Below are 20,942 nucleotides of genomic sequence, written 5' to 3'. Positions count from 1 at the left end.
CCGCACCTATTATGTGGCTGGGCCAGCGCTCGTTGGACTGGATGAAAAGCAGAATGATTTTCGGGAGGGGCACTGAAATTTGGGAGTCTCCTGGGAGGGTTGCCAAATATGAGAATTAGCGGTGAATGTGGTGTTACCGCGGCACCGCCGATGTATATAATCGGCAGGCCAGCTCTAATGTTAATTTGATATTGCCTCAAGGGCCAAGTGAAATTACACGGCGGGCCAATTTTGGCCTAGAGTCTACATCAACTTCACATCCATCCCTCAATTCTAAGTTTGTTTGTTTTTTTATGTTGTTTTTTTGTTTGTTTGTTTTCTGCTCTTTTTGTCAAAGAAAACTGTTTTTTTACGGCAAACACACAAAATGTGCAAAATCTTCCACAAAAAATATTTTTCAAAGTAGAATATTTGATGTGAAGTAATCGGAACCTTGGATAGGTTGATAATTCTTAAAAACCTTGATTTTGATTCAATATTATGTTTTGTGCAATGACAGTTTGAAAGAAGAAAAAAAACAGCTTTGTTTTATTAGTCAACATTGCAATTTTTTCTAAATTACATTACACCTTTAAGCTTTTTTTATTCCACTTTTGTTATGTTTTTGTTTATTTTAACAGTAGTTTTAGAATGTGCCGTGGGCCTTTTAAACATTAGCTGCGGGCCGCAAATGGCATCTGGGTCACACTTTTGACACCCCTGCTATAGATAATAAAAAATTTAATCTGATAAATCTATGGATAAAATTATCATAACGCACAGTCAGCATCTCTGCTTCATTAAACAATGACGGTGATGACACTTGCTAACTTGTCAGCCACTTCTCCAAGAAACTTCTTTTGAACACTCCTCGCACATTAACATTGTTGACCTGCAAAGTATGTTTTTGGGGTGGAGAAGTCTGAGTTAGTAATACTGTTTTATATTCAAATGATTGAAAAACTGTGATTGATAACTGCACTTTGATAAAAACACGGACTGACACGCTCCAGGTCGCTAGTTCAAAATGCTAACATGAAAACAAGCAGCATGAATGTATTTTCCCATTAAGAAACGACACAGACCAATCTAAACTTGTACAAACACATTGCTGTCCGAGCAACTAAGATATTCAATTGTGCACATTAAACCTACGAGCCATGTTCTCTTAGTATAGTGCAGGAGTGTCCAACTCCTTTTCATCAAGGGCCACATGGCAGTTATGGCGACCCTCTGAGGGCCGCTTGTAACGAAGAGTGATATTCTCCTCATAATATTATTGCACAACAATATATATGTTTTTACGTACTCCGTTAAAAAAATCTGTAGACTAGCAGGTCAGTCGGCAGAATCTTACTGTGGATTCAATCGTTTTCTTTTTCTTACAGGATATTGCTGTAAATAGAAAAAGGCTACCATGTTTTTTTACGGTAAAATTGTGGCGACAGAGCTGCCAGTGTTAATCATGAACTCTATGGTTGTTGTTTTTGCGCTGTATTACTTTAAATTTAAAAAAATGGTACCACTGTTTTTTTATGATACAATTCTGGTCACTGACAGCCTTTTTTTTTCTTTTTTTTTTTTTTTACCGTAAAATCTATTACCATTTTTATAATGTATAATTTAATGGATAATTTGCTTTAAATAATAAGTTAATCAGGTATTTATTTTCATGTTGAATGTATGATAATATATTTGTTACATTATTCGGAAACATGAAACTAATTGTTCATTATTATCAGAGACTTCGTACATAAATCAAGCTGATATTTAAGTATGTATTTTGTATTTTAAGAAAAAAATGTTTAATGTACAAACCTCGTTTCCATATGAGTTGGGAAATTGTGTTAGATGTAAATATAAACGGAATACAATGATTTGCAAATCCTTTTCAACCCATATTCAATTGAATGCACTACAAAGACAACATATTTGATGTTCTAACTCATAAACTTGATTTTTTTTTGCAAATAATAATTAACTTAGAATTTCATGGCTGCAACACGTGCCAAAGTAGTTGGGAAAGGGCATGTTCACCACTGTGTTACATGGCCTTTCCTTTTAACAACACTCAGTAAATGTTTGGGGTACAGCTTAAGTTGTTCAACAGTCCGGGGGTCTCCGTTGTGGTATTTTAGGCTTCATAATGCACCACACATTTTCAATGGGAGACAGGTCTGGACTACAGGCAGGCCAGTCTAGTACCCGCACTCTTTTACTATGAAGCCACATTGATGTAACACGTGGCTTGGCATTGTCTTGCTGAAATAAGCAGGGGCGTCCATGGTAACGTTGCTTGGATGGCAACATATGTTGCTCCAAAACCTGTATGTACCTTTCAGCATTAATGGCGCCTTCACAGATGTGTAAGTTACCCATGTCTTGGGCACTAATACACCCCCATACCATCACAGATGCTGGCTTTTCAACTTTGCGCCTATAACAATCCGGATGGTTCTTTTCTTCTTTGGTCCGGAGGGCACGACGTCCACAGTTTCCAAAAACAATTTGAAATGTGGACTCGTCAGACCACAGAACACTTTTCCACTTTGTATCAGTCCATCTTAGATGAGCTCAGGCCCAGCGAAGCCGACGGCGTTTCTGGGTGTTGTTGATAAACGGTTTTCGCCTTGCATAGGAGAGTTTTAACTTGCACTTACAGATGTAGCGGCCAACTGTAGTTACTGACAGTGGGTTTCTGAAGTGTTCCTGAGCCCATGTGGTGATATCCTTTACACACTGATGTCACTTGTTGATGCAGTACAGCCTGAGGGATCGAAGGTCACGGGCTTAGCTGCTTACGTGCAGTGATTTCTCCGGATTCTCTGAACCCTTTGATGATATTACGGACCGTAGATGGTGAAATCCCTAAATTCCTTGCAATAGCTGGTTGAGAAAGGTTTTTCTTAAAATGTTCAACAATTTGCTCACGCATTTGTTGACAAAGTGGTGACCCTCGCCCCATCCTTGTTTGTGAATGACTGAGTATTTCATGTAATCTACTTTTATACCCAATCATGGCACCCACCTGTTCCTAATTTGCCTGTTCACCTGTGGGATGTTCCAAATAAGTGTTTGATGAGCATTCCTCAACTTTATCAGTATTTATTGCCACCTTTCCAACTTCTTTGTCACGTGTTGCTGGCATCAAATTCTAAAGTTAATGATTATTTACAAAAAAAAAATGTTTATCAGTTTGAACATCAAATATGTTGTCTTTGTAGCATATTCAACTGAATATGGGTTGAAAATGATTTGCAAATCATTGTATTCCGTTTATATTTACATCTAACACAATTTCCCAACTCATATGGAAACGGGGTTTGTACAATAATATAGTGTTTTTTACATTATTAGATATTATTGAATCAAAAAACATTCATAAATGTATGTTTTACTGTCAAAATGGAAAGAAAGAATACATTTAGTAAGTACTTTATTGATGCATATTATTTTCAGGCGTTGGCGGGCCACATAAAATGATGTGCCCGCCACATCATTTGTCAACTGCAGAATGCAATGCGGAAATCTTTTATTTATAGACCTGTATTGCTCTGGAATAACCTGCTTCGAGTTCTCACCGGCATTGAAAGTAAACAGGTTTTTAAAAGGAAACTACTATTTTATCTGAGTCTGTAAATTAGGTTGCTTGTTGATGATTTTTGTTTGGTTTTTTTATTGTGTAGTTATATTGATATGGTAATTAATATTCTGAGACTATAAATTGTTTGCTTGTTGATGATTTTTATTTGTTTCTGTATTGTGTAGTTATAATTATATGCTTTTACTTGTAATTGTATTGAGTTTGTGGACCCCAGGGAAGACTAGTGGGTTGTTGTGGCAACCAGCTAATGGGGATCCTTAATAGAAATCAAAATCAAATCAAAACACAATATGAAGCAAAAGTGAACAAAATGGGAACAAACTACAGTCTGAGTACCGCTGGAGCGGGGGTCACATGTGGCTCTTTAGTGGCACCGTGGTGGCTCCCTGGAGCTTTTTCAAAAATGTATGAAAATGGCAAAAAAATGGGGTGAAAATTTGTTTTTTTTGTATTATGGTTTCTGTAGGAGGACAAACACGACACAGATATTCCTAATTGTTAGAACTACCACTGTTGAATATGTTTGTGTGTATGCTTCACTGATAAGACTATTTGGCGAGCGCCGTTTTGTCCTACTAATTTCAGCAGCCCTTGAACTCACCATAGTGTGGACTGTGACGCAACAGTTTGTTTACATGTACAACTTTCTCCGACGCTGCCACAGAAAGACGTGTTTTATGCCACTCCTTCTTTGTCTCATTTTGTCCACCAAGCGTTTTATGCTGTGCATGAATGCACAGAGGTGAGCTTTGTTGATGTTATTGGCTTGTTGGATTGCTAATCAGGCATATTTGGTCAGGGCATGACTGCAAGCTAATCGATGCTAACATGCTATTTAGGCTAGCTGTATGTACATATTGCATCATTATGCCTCGTTTGTAGGTATATTTGAACTCATTTAATTTCCTTTACTTATGTCCTCTGTCTATTTAGTTTATTTTTCCATGTCTCATGACACATTATCTGTATGTAATATTGGCTGCATTTCTGATAGTTGCTTGTGTGCCATGTTGTTCCAGACCACAGCAAACTTTACCCATCTTGCAAAGATTGTAATAAATCCATGTCGTTTCCTTGAACTTGGACACACACATCTATACCTTTGGCCATTAAAAGACAGTCATTTCCAGAAGTTATCTCACCTTCTGAGAAGCCTGCATTTCATTAATGTTTTCCAATGTTGTAAAAATGTGTAGAATAAATACTACATTTCAACATTTCTGTCAACGAATATTTGCGACACATAGTTTATTGTTTATTGAATGGATCCCCATTACCTGACGCCAAGGCGACTGCTAGTCTTCCTGGGGTCCATATAGGAGCATACAAAATAAAAATACAAAGAATACATGCATTACCAAACATTATACAAAGGAAAAATACAACATAAGATAAAAAAGCTAGCTAAACCCAGTATTAAAAATTCACGTCATGTGAGCAGCTGCAATAGTCATTTTGATAGTAGGCTAATATAGCTAATTAGCCACTTTCATCATGTGTTGCCATCATTATAACACTTATATAAGTATTTTAATTTTTTTGCGGCTCCAGACCGATTACTTTTTTGTATTTGTGGCCCAATATGGCTCTTTCAACATTTTGGGTTGCCGACCCCTAGAGTAAAAAAAACATATTATTTCCTCCATTCTTCCAAATGTCTTTCCAGTGTGTATTTCTCCCCTGGTCCCTGCCAGGCAAATAATTCAAACCTGCGAGTCATACTTAATGATTCACATACTTCATGATTAAAACCCCCACACTGCAATAAGTCAGTGTTCAAAAACAAGGGGAAAAAAAATACAAAAATTAGGGGTATTTTACTTGAACTAAGGAAAATTATCTGCCAATAAAACAAGAAAATTTGGCTTGTCAAGACATTCCAAAACAAGTAAAATTAGCTAACCTCAATGAACCCAAAAATACCTTAAAATAAGTATATTCTCACTAATAACAAGTGCACTTTTCTTGATAGAAAAAAAAAAAATGAGACCTTTTTTCTCAATATGTTGGAAAATATTCTTAAATGAAGTAAATGCTAGTGCCATTATCTTGACATAATGAATGTATATTTCTTGAAACCAGCAAACTTACACTAAAAACTAGTTTATTGTTCTTAATGGAAAGGCAACAAGGCAACCGCTTGTTACTCTCGGGGTCTACTAGCCGCTCAGGCATATTTTCCCATCGATAACATGACATCATCGCGCCAAGTGCGTGCTCTTTCAGTCAATTAGTGCGAGAGGATTTTATATATATATATATATATATATATATATATATATATATATATATATATATATATATATATATATATATATATATATATATATATATATATATATATAATATCAAATTTTTATTATTGTAAATTTGAACAATTTACCTGAATGTGCATGAACTATTTCTGTTCAAAATAGTTTGAAATTTTACATGTTAAATGTTTAAATATTAACTGTCCGTTTACTGTACTGTGCCAACTGTACTACTATATGAGTACATCTTTTCTCTTGTTTCATTGAAAATAAAACAGCAAAGTCCATTTGGCTGTCATCTGTTTTAATTATGAGACACAATTGTGTCAAAGTCATGATTTTTTTTGTTCATGCTTGAAATAAGACATTTTTACTTTGAAAAAGCAGTTTTATACTTGTGAGTGTTGATGACACAGCTTTGCAACAGTTGATATTCTAGTTTCAAGCATGTTTTACTCAATATAGGTCATCAAATCTCAGCAACAAGCTGTAATATCTTACTGAGATCATTTAGGACCAAAACACTTAAAAGAAGTAAAACACTCTAACATAAAATCTGCTTAGTGAGAAGAATTATCTTATCAGACAGAAAATAAGCAAATATCACCCTTATTTGAGATATTTAATCTTACTTAGATTTCAGTTTTTGCAGTGCACACATCCAAGGGGGGATAGAGAGGGTCCAAGCCCCTGACTAAGACCATTTCTTCTGCTGTTATTTACAAGGAGACAATAGTCTACATTAGAGCAGTGACATTTATTGCAGCAGCAGATCGAGGCTAGAAGCTGCATGACTCAGTGACACAGAAGCAATGCCATGTAGAAGGGTGTCCAATGGTGTTACGTTTGACGTTGCTGGTAATGGAGCAAAGGGAAGGAAAGAGATGTCAAGAAATGGAACTATTGGCCGGAGTGAGGGTGAGACGATGCAAAGACGATGGGGCCGTTTGTGCGTCGATGTTACACTTCACTTTAAAAAGAGCCTTTAGTCGGCATCCTGCACACTCCACCTCCACTGGGATACTCCACCCCGCGTGGCCCACGAGCATGTCAGCGAAGATCAACGCACGCCGCCTGAGACGCATAATATTGCCCCCGTGCACTTGCATGCATGCACGCTTTGTGTGCGATGCGCCAACAACTGCAACTGCGTCTTTAAACAGCAAGTAGCACAAAGGACCAAAAATAGCACGGTTAGTTGCAGAGCAGAACTGCTCTCCTCGAGTAGGAGGAGGAGGAGCAGCAGGATGACGGGGAAAAGATGGTGGGAATTCACGGATTCCCTAGTTTCTCCTCATTAATTACATTACATTAATATTTGTGTTTATATAAGGACATACACTTGCTAGCCACTATAAAGCTAGAATCATATAAAAAATGATTTATAAGTAGACAAAAATAACGCACTGTATCTTTATTATTGTGATTGTACAAAATACAAAAGCAGTGAAGTTGTCATGTTGTGTAAATGGTAAATAAAAACAGAATACAATGATTTGCAAATACTTTTCAACTTATATTCAATTGAATAGACTGCAAAGACAAGATACTTAATATTTGAACTGAGAAACTTGTTTTTTTTTTTCAAATAATCATTAACTTAGAATTTGATGGCAGCAACACATTGCAAAAAAGTTGTCGCAGGGGCATTTTTACCACTGTGTTACATGGCCTTTCCTTTTAACAACACTCAGTAAACGTTTGGGAACTGAGGAGACACAATTTTGAAGCTTTTCAGGTGGAATTCTTTCTTTTTTTGCTTGATGTACAGCTTAAGTTGTTCAACAGTCCGGGGGTCTCCATTGTTCTATTTTAGGCTTCATATTGCACCACACATTTTCAATGGGAGACAGGTCTGGACTACAGGCAGGCCAGTCTAGTACCCACACTCTTTTACTATGAAGCCAGGCTGTTGTAACACGTGGCTTGGCATTGTCTTGCTGAAATAAGCAGGGGCGTCCATGGTAACGTTGCTTGGATGGCAACATATGTTGCTCCAAAACCTGTATGTACCTTTCAGCATTAATGGTGCCTTCACAGATGTGTAAGTTACCCATGCATTGGGAACTAATACACCCCCATACCATCACACATGCTGGCTTTTGAACTATGCTCCTATAACAATCCGGATGGTTCTTTTCCTCTTTGTTCCGGAGGACACAACGTCCAAAAACTATTTGAAATGTGGACTCATCAAACCACAGAACACTTTTCCACTTTGCATCAGTTCATCTTAGATGAGCTCGGGCCCAGCAAAGCCAGCGTTTTTTCTGGGTGTTGTTGATAAATGGCTTTCACTTTGCATAGTACAGTTTTAACTTGCACTTACAGATGTAGCGACAAACTGCTGTTACTGACAGTGGTTTTCTGAAGTGTTCCTGAGCTCATGTGGTGATATCCTTTACACACTGATTTCTCCAGATTCCCTGAACTTTTGATGATATTACGGACCGTAGATGGTGAAATCCCTAAATTCCTTGCAATAGCTCGTTGATAAATGTTGTTCTTAAACTGTTCGGCAATTTGCTCACACATTTGTTGACAAAGTGGTGACCGTCGCCCCGTCCTTGTTTGTGAATAACTGAGCATTTCATGGAAGCTGCTTTTATACCCAATCATGGCACCCACCTGTTCCCAATGAGCCTGTTCACCTGTGGGATGTTTCAAATAAGTCTTTGATGAGCATTCCTCAACTTTCTCAGTCTTTTTTGCCACTCGTGCCAGCTTTTTTTTAAACATGTTGCAGGCATCAAATTCCAAATGAGCTAATATTTGCAAAAAACAACAAAGTTTTCCAGATCGAACGTTAAGTATCTTGTCTTTGCAGTCTATTCAATTGAATATAGGTTGAAAAGGATTTGCAAATCATTGTATTCTCTTTTTATTTACCATTGACACAACTTCACTGGTTTTGGGTTTTGTACGTACTACTTCTACTGAGTAGAACAGGTGGCCTATTTGTCGGATTTAGCACTGCTGCCCCCCAACTTTAGGTTTGTGTATCGTTCTAACAGGAATACTACAATGTAGACACAGAACTGCAAATCTTCCCTGTTGCTTGCACCTCCCGACACTTCTCCCACACCTCCAGGGGGTCCTGACCCACTATTTGAGAAACACTGGTCTAGACCACAAGGAGGAATGGTAAATGTAGATTAGAACCATCATAGGTCCCCTTTAAGCACTGTTTCTATGGGCAACATCATAACATTGTTGTGTTGCTTCTTATTAAGTTTTGTCCCATTTATTTACAAATGGGTCATATAGACATGTAGCTCGGTTGGTAGAGCGGCCGTGCCAGCAACTTGAGGGTTCCAGGTTCGATCCCCGCTTCTGCCAACCTAGTCACTGCCGTTTTGTCCTTGGGCAAGACACTTTACCCACCTGCTCCCAGTGCCACCCACACTGGTTTAAAAAAAATGTAACTTAGATATTGGGTTTCACTATGTAAAGCGCTTTGAGTCACTAGAGAAAATCGCTATATAAATATAATTCACTTCACTTCACTTCATAAGAAGATGATGGCTTATAAATGTGATTTAAATGTTACTATTTTCATTGTACAAACAATGCATCCATTCATTTTGACTTTGCCACTTTCATTACTGAAGTTAGCTTAACGATTTTGACTTCTTTTTTTTTTCTTTATGTTGTTCAAGCTGCTGCCCGCCTCCCGCTTTGGAAACCTGTACTTTATACGATCAGAAAGACATGCAGTATAAGTGGATCTTTTTTTTTTTTACTTACTATTGCTGGACTTGAGATCTCTGTGGATGATAGGAACAAAGGCCTGGTTGTGCAGGTAGTCCATCCCTGTGGCAATCTGGACAGCCCAGTTCACCAGGACCCTCGGGGACACCTTCTTTCCAGCCAAGGCGCGATTCAGGGCCCCCCCCCTGGCGTACTCCATTACCAAGCACAGGTTGGGTTCCCGTAAGCAGACCCCACGCAGCGCGATGATGTTAGGGTGCCGGAGAATCCAGAAGAGTCTGGCCTCCTGGCGTACGCTCTCTGCCGTCACGCTGATATCCTCATCGGGGTCTTGCCTTGCAGCCTTGACCGCAACTTCCTCATCCAGCCAGAGTCCTTTGTACACCTTCCCAAATCCACCAGCTCCTATAACCTCCTCCAGCCGCAGTTCGGAGAAGTCTATCTCCAGCGGGCATTCACCCACACCCACCCCGACGGCCACCAGTCCATCTACAGTCAGCTGTTGGTAATTGGGAGCGTCCCCTTTTGTCACATAGTTGCTGGGAAAGATACCCACCTTGTCCTGGATCTTGCCTGTCCACCAACCCTCATCCCCAGAAACTTTAGAGTCTTTCGATAGAACCTCCAGAAGGTCCCCGCGGTGCAGGGTTAACTCCTCCTCTGCTGTGGCCTCATAATCAAACACGGCGGTCCAGTAGGGGTTGGGCCCCGCGCACAAGTGACCAGGTTGGGTGTCCGGGGAGCCCGATGAGTTCCAGCTGCTGCCATTCTCCACCTGCATGATGGGGGGCGGCGACGTGGAGGACGCAGTGGAAGGAATGAGGCAAGGGGGTGGCGGGGAGCAGCAGCCCCCGCAGCTGCTGCAGGACAGGGGTCCCGCCGGGTTGCTCACTCTGCCGTACGGGTTCATGTCGGACCCTGGAAGCCAGCCCTCTGTCAACTCAGCCTTCATATACACCCATGGATTGAGGCAAGGTGTCCTCGGCCACCAGGAAGGGGAATTGGGCACTAAAGAGCTGGTGTTGCACCGCCCCCATCACCACATCTTTTTGTTAATACGGTATGGGTTTGTATCAAAAGAGCAGGTTTCTTGTTTTGTAAGGCATAATTCATATCACAACTCATCAAACATTAGCCGGTAACTAAGTGGTAGGTTTCCCAAAAAGACAATAAGGGATCCTGCTGTCCTTGCAAAACTGTAGCCTGGATGATTTTCCCATGAAGACAAACTCAAAGGGCGATAACGCTCAGGGCTGACGTTAGATTAAGATCTGCTGGGGAAATATGGTTGAACGGCTGATAAAAATCCTCAGAGCAGGGGTCTTCATGATCGCTCCTCCTCTGTCAGCCATCTCTTCGGATATAGGCTCTCTCTAAAGTGGGAAACAACCTTCGCTAGATGGATGGATGGCGGATGGGTGTTCTATACCCTACATGCCGACAGTCCGATCCCGGCTAGATCCTGCGCGCTCACTCTGCTCAAATGACCCCACTCCACAGCCTTCATCGTTCAAAGGTCGGCTCATTTTCAATGCAGTTCATTCGAGCCACTGGACTGGGAGGGCTTTTTGCTGTTCTCCATCAATGGAGTAAGAAGAAGGGATATTTAGACATGCAGAGGACAAATGCATTTCCCCCCCACCCCCCAGAGGCATAATATTAAACGTCGATAATATTCCAATATAAATATCTGTAAGTTAGCCCACATCCAAAGGGCTGCATCATAATAATGATATTTACTGCCAAGTGAGCACAGCAACATCCATCGACATGTCATGGGCGTGAGCTCGCATCCCAGAGACCATCACCCACAAAACCTCCTTTGTCGTGCCCCTCATCCAGCTGTCCAAAAAACCAAAAAAACTCCCATTCAGGAAAGCTTTTTTCACATCGAGCTGTCACACACACACCGGAGACTCGGGCTGTACACACCCGGCTTGACGTGCCCTATAGCTCGGCGAGAAAGTGTCCGGCCTGCCGGCGATCTGCGAACCAATCCGGAAACCGTCGGGATCTCACAGGCGGGTCCAATTCGATTTTATATCCCGCGGAGGGGTGCGCAGATCTGGGCACGCACACCGCAGCGGAGGACGCCTTTAGTCTGCTGGAACGAGACACACTAACAGAGCTGCTGGTTGTGGTGGTGTCCGTTGCATTGTGGGTAATGTAGTCTTCCACGCTCCGTCGTTGACCTACATCAGTGTGTGGCAGCTAATAAATCATTAACAAGCAACAATATCATTTGATCTATTCTACTGGTGGATTGCAAACCGGCACTAAAGGAAATAAGCATGATGACTCTCAAATAGCATATATTTGTTGTTTTATTTAGACTTAGACTTCCTTTTATTGTCATTCAAATTTCAACTTTACAGTACAAGAACGAAATTTCGTTACATTAGCTGGTTGTAGTGCAGGATAAAAGATCAATAAGGTGCAGATATAAATAAATAGACTACTGTACGGATAAATATATTGCACTTTTGCATATGCATCCACGTTTATGGATGTATGTTATATTGTCTTTATATTCCAGCCACTTAATCCGTTTTTGGGGGGAATTGAGGGATTATTATGATCAGGTGTCCCCAAACTACGGATCCGGCCCACCAGCGTTCAAAATACGGCCCGCGGGAAGTCCAAAGTTAAAAAAAATAAAATAATATTTTTTTTATTTTTTATTTTTTTTAAGTTTTTATTTTATTTTTTTTAATCTGTTCTTCCTAATCCATTTTCTATCGTTTGTTACTCTCGGCGTCTCCTAGCCGCCCAGGCAAATCATATGGTCTAAAAATGGGTATATATATATATATATATATATATATATATATATATATATATATATATATATATATATATATATATATATATATATATATATATATATATATATATATATATATATATATGTGTGTGTATATACTGTTTATATATATATGTCTGTATGTATGTATGTATGTATATATATATACCGTATGTATATATACCGTATATATATATATATATATATATATATATATATATATATATATGTATGTATGTATGTATGTATGTATGTGTATATATATACATGTGTATATATATGTGTGTATATATGTATATGTGTGTGTATATATATGTGTGTGTATATATATATATATATGTGTGTATATATGTGTATATATTTATATATATATATGTATATACATGTATATGTGTGTATATATACAGTATGTACAAATACTTATATATATATATATATATATATATATATATATATATATATATATATATATATATATATATATATATATATATATATATATATATACATTTTTTATATATATATATATACACAGCCCGGCCCCTGGCCAAATTGTGTTAACCCAATGCAGCCCCCGAGTCAAAAAGTTTGGGGACCCCTGATTATGATGATGCTATATGATATATAAAGGGAAAAATATCCAAATCATTGCTATTCTTTATAAAGTAAGACATGCTGAATAAGAAATGTTTGCATATGTTATATTATTCTTTTTTTTTTCCATATTTAACATATTGTGTTGAAGTTTGGGGAAATGTTTATAGAGCAAACATAGACCCAATAATTAAACTTCAAAAAAATGGTAATTGGAATAATACACAAAGCGTGCTACTATGAACATACCAATCCATTATTTATAAGTTCTAATGTGTTAAAAATGTTCAGATATTGTGTTTTTAAAAACAATGGAAATGATGTTTGGAGTAAAGAACAACAGCCTTCCAGCTTGTATTCTTAGGTTATTTAAATTAAGAGGAGAAAACTATAATTTACGAGGATATGGATTTTTGAAATAGGTAAAGTAAGAAGGAATAAAAAATACAAATGTATTTCAGTTTTAGGAGTTAAATGGTGGAACAAGGCAAGCTCAGTTGAGTTGAAGACATGTAGTTCTTTGTTAAGGTTTAAGAAAGCCTTGAAAGGTGAAATAATTGAAAATTATAAAATATAGTAACAATTACTTTCATCCCATTGATTTTTTTAAACATTGATGTTCCAGGCAATGTAATTTTCAGTGAATGTATAGGATAGGCAAATATAAGCTTTGGCTTCAGCCTATTCCTTTTTCGGTCATTCTTTTTCTTTTCTTTTCATTTTGTGTGTAAATATGTATGATTGTTAAATATGTATAATCTGTACTGTTAAACTGGTCACACAAAATGGTTGATGGTTGATTATATGACCGAAATAAATGTATTTCATTCATTCATCCATATAATATGATTATTATGATTTAATTAACAAATTAGGTCAAAGGTCAAACTGGTTTTCATTGAGGGCCACATGGCAGTTATGGTTGCCCTCAGAGGGCCGCTTTTAACAGTAAGTAATATATGAATATACATGTATATATATTTAATACATTAACAATATATTTTTTTACATAAGGTGCAAAAAAAAATCTTTACATTTTACTTTAAAAACTGGCAGCTCAGTAACCAGAATTTTACAGTAAAAGCAGTGGGGGGGGGGGGGGGTTTACAGCATATAAAAAAATTGAATAAATGAAATGGAATGGAGAAACAATACCACTTTTTTTAGCGGTAACATTAAAGCAACAGAGCTGCCAGTTTTGTTTTTTTACACTGTTTTTTTACACAGTAAAATCTTCTTTTAATGTTTTTTTGTTTGTTTTTTTATGTTTTAGTGTCTTACTGTATATGGAAATAAAAGCAGTACCAAAGTTGATCTTACGGTAAAAAAATTCAGTCGGCGGAATTTAACCCCAACATCTATTGTCAATTTTACAGTCTACAATTTGATTGATAATTTGTTTTGAAATCATAAGTCAGGCAGATATTTAAGAACATTATTTATCTTTATTTGAACCAAAAATAGTTTTGGAATACATGATAATATAATATTTTCATAATATTGAATTTGAAAAGATATGCAATTGCATGCAGTACATGATTTTTAATGTCAAGAGGGAAAGATCAATTATATTTAGTAAGAAAAGATGAAGCATTTTATTAACGCATGTTGTAGCTATGCCGTGATGTTTGTCGGCGGTGTGACCAGCCAGGGTGTACCCAGGGAGTTTCAGAAAGTTCTTGTTTTCAATGTGAGTCTCCTGCAGTAGAACTATAGTCGCCTTGTTTTTAATGGTGATCTGTTCGATGATGTTGAGTTTAGCGGTGGTAAGGCCTTCAACGTTGAGCTGCAGTAACGCTAAACCAACTAGGCTTTTTGCGGTCTGCAGGCATAGCTACATTCGTTCGAAACGACATGGCTTGGTCAACCATAGCACAGTCCGCAAACGATGCAGAGGTAGAATGGATTACAACTAAAGTGCAAGACACCACTATCGACAACCTGCAACCCTGCCTGGTTGCCTGGATTTCAGACTACCTCACCGATAGGCCACAGTACGTCAGACTGAAGGACATCACATCTGACACTGTGATCAGCAGCACCGGAGCACCGCAGGGTACGGTGCTGGCCCCTCTTCTCTTCACCCTGTACACCGCTGACTTCTGCTACAACTCAGAGCTGTGTCACATCCAGAAGTACGTGGATGACACAGCCATCGTCGGGTGCATCATGGACGGCAGAGAGGAGGAGTTTCGGAGGCTGGTGAGGGAGTTTGTTGTCTGGTGCCACAGGAACCTCTTGCAGCTCAATCCGTCAAAGACCAAGGAGCTTGTCATTGACTTTGGGAGGTCGAGTCCAAGGTCACAACCTATTGTGATCGAGGGAGTCGAGGTACAGACTGTGGACTCATTCAAGTACCTCGGGGTGTGGGTGGACAATAAGCTGGACTGGACTGTTAACACAGACCACTTGTACAGGAAAGGACAGAGCAGGCTGTACTTCCTGAGGAGGCTGCACTCCTTCAAGGTCTGTAAAAAACTCTTGTGGATGTACTACCAGTCTGTGGTTGCCAGTGTTCTGTACTACATCGTAGTGTGCTGGGCGGGCAGTACATCTAAGAAGGACAGCTCCAGACTGGAGAAACTGATCAGGCGGGCCGGTTCTACAATCGGAAAAAAACTGGACTCACTGGTGACAGTGGCAGAGAAGAGGACTGTGGAAAAACTAGTGAGCATCCTGGATGATGCCAGTCACCCTCTGCATACCGTTGTCAGTAGCCAGAGGAGCCTGTTCAGTGCTAGACTGCTTCATCCCAACTGCAGGACTAATAGACTAAAAAACTCCTTTGTCCCACACGCCATTAGACTGTACAACTCCTCTCTGGAGGTGAGGGGGGGTACTAGGATGACAGGGGATGCAAAACAATAACAATGCAATAATTTTTCATAACATGGTCACTACTGCCTAGTTTCTCTTGTTTTATTCTTATTTTACTGTTATATTTTTATTCTCATTGTTGCTTTTTATTTTTATTCTATTGTAATATTTTTCTATTTTGTTTCCATTTATACACCCATTATTTACTTTTAACTTTTAAATTTGATCTCAATTCTGTACACTGCTGCTGGAATTTTAATTTTCCTGAGGGAACTCTCCTGAAGGAATCAATAAAGTACTATCTATCTATCTATCTATCTATCTATCTACAATCCACCTCCGACTAGGTTCGTCCCAACATCTCTATCCCATGTATGCTGGTGATTTCAACAGCCAGCACACAGCTCCAACGCTGATGGTGAATTCCTGGCAGAATGGGCCTCGGCCGCCGATGCGACACTCCTATACGACCCAAAGGAGCCACGCACTTTCTATTCTGCACGCTGGAACAGCACCACCAACCCGGAACTGGCCTTTGCAAAATGTTGCGACAACGAACCGCTACCAGTAAGACGCATTCTGGACAGATTCCCCCGATCACACCAGAGACCATCGCTCATAACCATTCCATCTCTGGTCCAGCCTGTGGAAGGGAAGGATGTTGGGAGATGGAACTTCCGGAAAGCAAACTGGGTAGGCTTCACACAGCAAGTGAACAAGGTAGTTGCTGGTCTCCCAAACCCGCGCCCCACCAACTTGGACATCGCTTATGACTCATACTGCAAGATGATGCTGGCTGCCACCAAGAAGAACATCCCCCGCGGCATACGCAAAGCCTGTATACCCTGCCGGGATGACGAATGTGAAGATCTACTTCGCGCCCACACAGAATCACAAACTAGCGACGACAGGGATATAGCAGCGAACAACTTAATCTGCAGACTAAATGAGAAACGCAGGCAAAGATGGACGGAGACAGTGGAATCAATCAACTTCACACACTCTAGTCGTCGGACGTGGCAGACCATGAACAAGCTGATGGGCAGGTCGACAACCCCAGCACAATGTCCCATCACTGCAAATTCCATCGCGTCACTATTGCTGAGCAACGGCCACTTCCCCAATGCAGACAAGGACTTCAGCAGAAGAACATCGGCAAAAGTCCGTGAGCTGCACAGGGCACCAGGCTGTGATCTCAACCTATCCTACGATTTCACAACAACAGAAATCGGGCAGGCCATCCAATGGCTGAAAACGGGTAAGGCACCAGGCATCGACGGCATCCATCCGGAATACATAAAACATCAAGGCAAGAAGGCAACCGTCTGGCTGTGCTCCTTCCTCTCAATGTGTCTCCGATGTCTGAACCTGCCAAAGATCTGGCGTCGTGCCAAGGTGATCGCTCTGCCAAAGCCAAACAAGCCTGGTGATGACCCTAAGGGATACCGACCCATCTCACTGCTGTGTGTTCCATATAAGGTCTTGGAACGCCTCCTCCATGCACGTCTCAACCTGGTGATCGGCCCCCAGCTGCCTAAAGAACAGGCTGCCTTCCGAAGCGGTAGGTCCACGGCGGACCAGGTGACCCTTCTGTGTCAAGACATAGAGGACAGCTTCCAGGCAGGGGAGAAGGCTGGCGCTGTCTTCTTGGACCTCACAGCTGCATACGATACTGTCTGGATGCGTGGGCTACATATGAAACTTCTAGAAACCATCCCAGACAAACATAGGGTGAGCTTCATCATGGAGATGATGAGCAACCGCAGCTTCCGACTACACACCAGCAATGGCCAATGCAGCAGGGTGAGGAAACTTAAGAATGGCGTCCTACAGGGCTCAGTGCTGGCACCAATGCTGTTCAACATTTATATCCATGACCTGCCTACAACTCAGTCAAAGAAGTATGGCTATGCAGATGATCTGGCCATCCTACTTAATAAGCCATCCTGGGAAGCAGCAGAACAGGTTCTGAGGACATGAAAACCCTGTCCTCATACCTGAGGAAATAGCGTCTGAAGCTCAGCATGGATAAGACAACATCTTCAATGTTCCACCTCAATAACATGGAAGCAGCCCGTGAGATGAACATCATGGTGGATAATGCCCGGTTACAGTCCCAGCCCGTTCCCACGTACCTCGGTGTGAAGCTTGACAGAACACTGACTTTCAAACAACACCTGCACAGTGCCAAGGCAAAGACAAGTGCCCGTGCCGCCTTAATACGGCGCCTAGCCGGCACCACATGGGGAGCCACGACGAAGACACTGCACATGTCCACGCTGGCCCTGGTGTTCTCAGCCGCCGAGTACTGTGGCCCGGTTTGGTGCCGTAGCCCCCATGTAAAGAAGTTGGATGTCGCCCTCAACAGCGCCCTGTGGACCGTCTCCGGGTGCCTGCGAGGGACCCCAGTAAACCAACTGCCCGTCCTTGCTGGCATCGCCCCGGCAAACATCAGACGAGAAGCAGCCACACAGGCCCTCTCCCGAAGGTCACAGACCAGCGAATCCCACCTCCTCCATAAGATCGTCACAGAAACACCACGACGCGTGCGTCTACAGTCAAGGCGCCCCTTTGCCATGCAAGCCCAAGAGCTGCTCAGCACAACATCAGCTGATTCTTCCAAGGCCACCTGGGTCAAGACGAGATGGAGAGAACAGTGGAAGTTAGCATAACCATCTAGGCTGCACCACTGCATCGATGACCCCACAGACGTCTCCGGCCAGGAACTGCCCCGGAAGCAGTGGACAACCCTCAACCGCTTGAGGACCGGCGTCGGACGCTACGGAGCAGCGATGAAGAGGTGGAGACTTGCGGATAGTGCCTCCTGCGAGTGTGGGGACCCAGTCCAGACAGTAGAGCACATAGTCTCTAGTTGCCCCAAACACCGGCCACCGAATGGCGAACAAGGTCTGATTGACCTGGACGATGACACGTTGACCTGGCTTGTCTAAAGACACACGACAGAAGAAGAAGAAGAACGCATGTTATTTCCAGGCTTTCGCGGGCCACATAAAACAATGTTTTTATTTACCGGTAGTTAAAGGACACACACACACCACCCCCCCACCCCCCACCCCAAAAAAAAACAAAAAACTTTGTTTTATTATTAATAATTTCACCCTTTTATCCTTACATTATACATGTTTGCTCTATTTTACAATTATTGCTGGGTTGTTTATTTTGTTACAAGCAGTAGAAAATGGATGGATGGATGGGTTTTTTTGGTGCTGTTTTTGATTTATTATATTACAACAATGTGCTGCAGGCAATAAATATCCCCCTGTACTTTGGACACCCCTGCCATAAATGAATAAAATCAAACAGTAAATTAACGTGCACCAATATGTACCGAATACTGTTAATGTGGATACTGTTTAATTGACAAACATCACTAATACTAATATTCAATACTGCAATAACATAACGTGTTGCATTTGCTGTTTGTTTTTTGTTAGTGTTTATAAAGACTGTCTGATCATGTACAGTAACAGGCTTTTTTAAATGTAAAACTGACTTTGTGGTATGTTATTGTCTGATATGTTTTATTCAACATAACAATTTGTATAATCACACATAAATACACTTTTTTTATATATTATTTGAAAACAATATGTAGTGCAATGATGGATATTTTGGATTTTAGCTAAATACTGACCTCTTGTGTCTAATACGTGTATCAACACAGTATACCAGGGGTTTATATTAGATTACATTACATTACATTACTGTAGATTAGATGGAATTTTATTGATTCCAATTGGCATGTGCCTTCAGGGAAATTAGGGCTCCAAAATCAGCAATACTTAATGCAGTATAGAGAACCGTGGCCCTATAATGTTCCTCCATCTTTGATAGAGGGGACAGGGTTCTTTATGAGGTCATTATTCAGCATTTTTCAAGTTTTCATGACATTTTGACCTCGACATTCTCCCAACCCTTGTCTGAATCATTCAGAAGTAAAGCTGAAAAATATGGACAAATTAGAGTAGAAAAGAATATAGTTTTATTGTCATTATTACAGTGAACAGGTTCAAAGAACAACGAAATTGGAGCAGATCCCCTAAAGTGCATACCCAATAATTTAGTAATATAAATAGTAAAAAAAGATTTTAAAAAAAGATTAAAAAAAGAAGATCTATAGATATATATGTATATATCCACACACATGCACATATCCATACATATGCATATAACATTATTGCACATTATAGTCCGAATAAATAGAAAGACATGACACATGAGGACATGACGGACACATTGTACTCACTCAATGCCTCTTTAATGCTACTATGGCTCTTAATTGGATTGATCCCGTGCAATCAATTGCTAAATCAGTCACAAATAATAACCTTTATTTAATGTTTTTTTGCTGGTTTATTTGAGGACATTCCATCTCCCTGTTGCAATAATAATGATAAAAAATAATAATAATGATGGAATGGTCATGCATTTGCACATTCAGCAGGGATGAAATGATGTATTTAATTGTAAAGAGCAAACAGCATTTCTAACAACCACAAGGCGGCGCTGTTGGCTGATATTCAATAGTAGGTGAAGGAATCATTCAGGAAGATGCATTCATTAAGCGTTTCTGCAATGCACACTTACTATTGAATGGCTCCATTAATGTCTCAAAACCGATATTAATCGAGAAATATGCAATAATACATTGGATGTCGCCGTGATTGAGCGTGGCCGATGCAAACACGCAGTGTATATTTTGCTGTAATGTTTACAGATGGTCATTTGCTGTCCACGCCACACTCCCAACTTATTAGTGCTGCCCCCTTGTCAGTGGGCTGAGCTGCGCATGCGCATTAGGGGGCGGCCGCAGCTCCTCCGCCTTGGTTTCTTGCGATGGGAATTTCAGCTCTTTTCAGAGAGTCGTTTGTTTTGGCTCAGCTCGCAAGTAAGAGCCGTCTCTTTCGCCTTTAGATTGTTGCGTTCTTTAAACCAATGAATAACGAAAATGAATGTTAAATGAATTCCTTTTATCAGAATACAACAATCCATCCACCCACTTTCTGCCGCTGGTCCCTTTCTAAATGTACTTGCTCAACAGAAAACAAACGATAACATCCATAACAAAAAAAAACCTTCTCAAGTGTTTTTTGTTTTTTTATAAACAATTATTTATGAACAGCTTAACAATGTAAAAAATACTACAAGCCTTGTAGTATGT

The 20,942-nt window shown here is 40.2% G+C and overlaps 1 protein-coding gene across 2 annotated transcripts in view; it reads right to left on the bottom strand.

Moving 5' to 3' along the window:
- map3k10 (mitogen-activated protein kinase kinase kinase 10) overlaps window positions 1–11,689 on the bottom strand; it is a 111,396-nt gene extending 99,707 nt beyond the window's left edge. For both annotated transcript variants that reach the window (XM_062060237.1, XM_062060236.1), the window contains exon 1: window positions 9,583–11,689. In XM_062060237.1, coding sequence (XP_061916221.1) covers window positions 9,583–10,498 — 916 coding nt within the window. In that variant the 5' untranslated portion in view covers window positions 10,499–11,689. The remainder of the gene's footprint in view (window positions 1–9,582) is intronic.
- Between the last annotated feature and the right edge of the window lie 9,253 nt (window positions 11,690–20,942).

Source organism: Entelurus aequoreus, linkage group LG10, assembly GCF_033978785.1.
Source record: "Entelurus aequoreus isolate RoL-2023_Sb linkage group LG10, RoL_Eaeq_v1.1, whole genome shotgun sequence".
NCBI lineage: Eukaryota > Metazoa > Chordata > Actinopteri > Syngnathiformes > Syngnathidae > Entelurus > Entelurus aequoreus.
The sequence above is the reverse complement of the archived record's forward strand: the minus strand, read 5'-3'. Positions and strand labels throughout refer to the sequence as shown.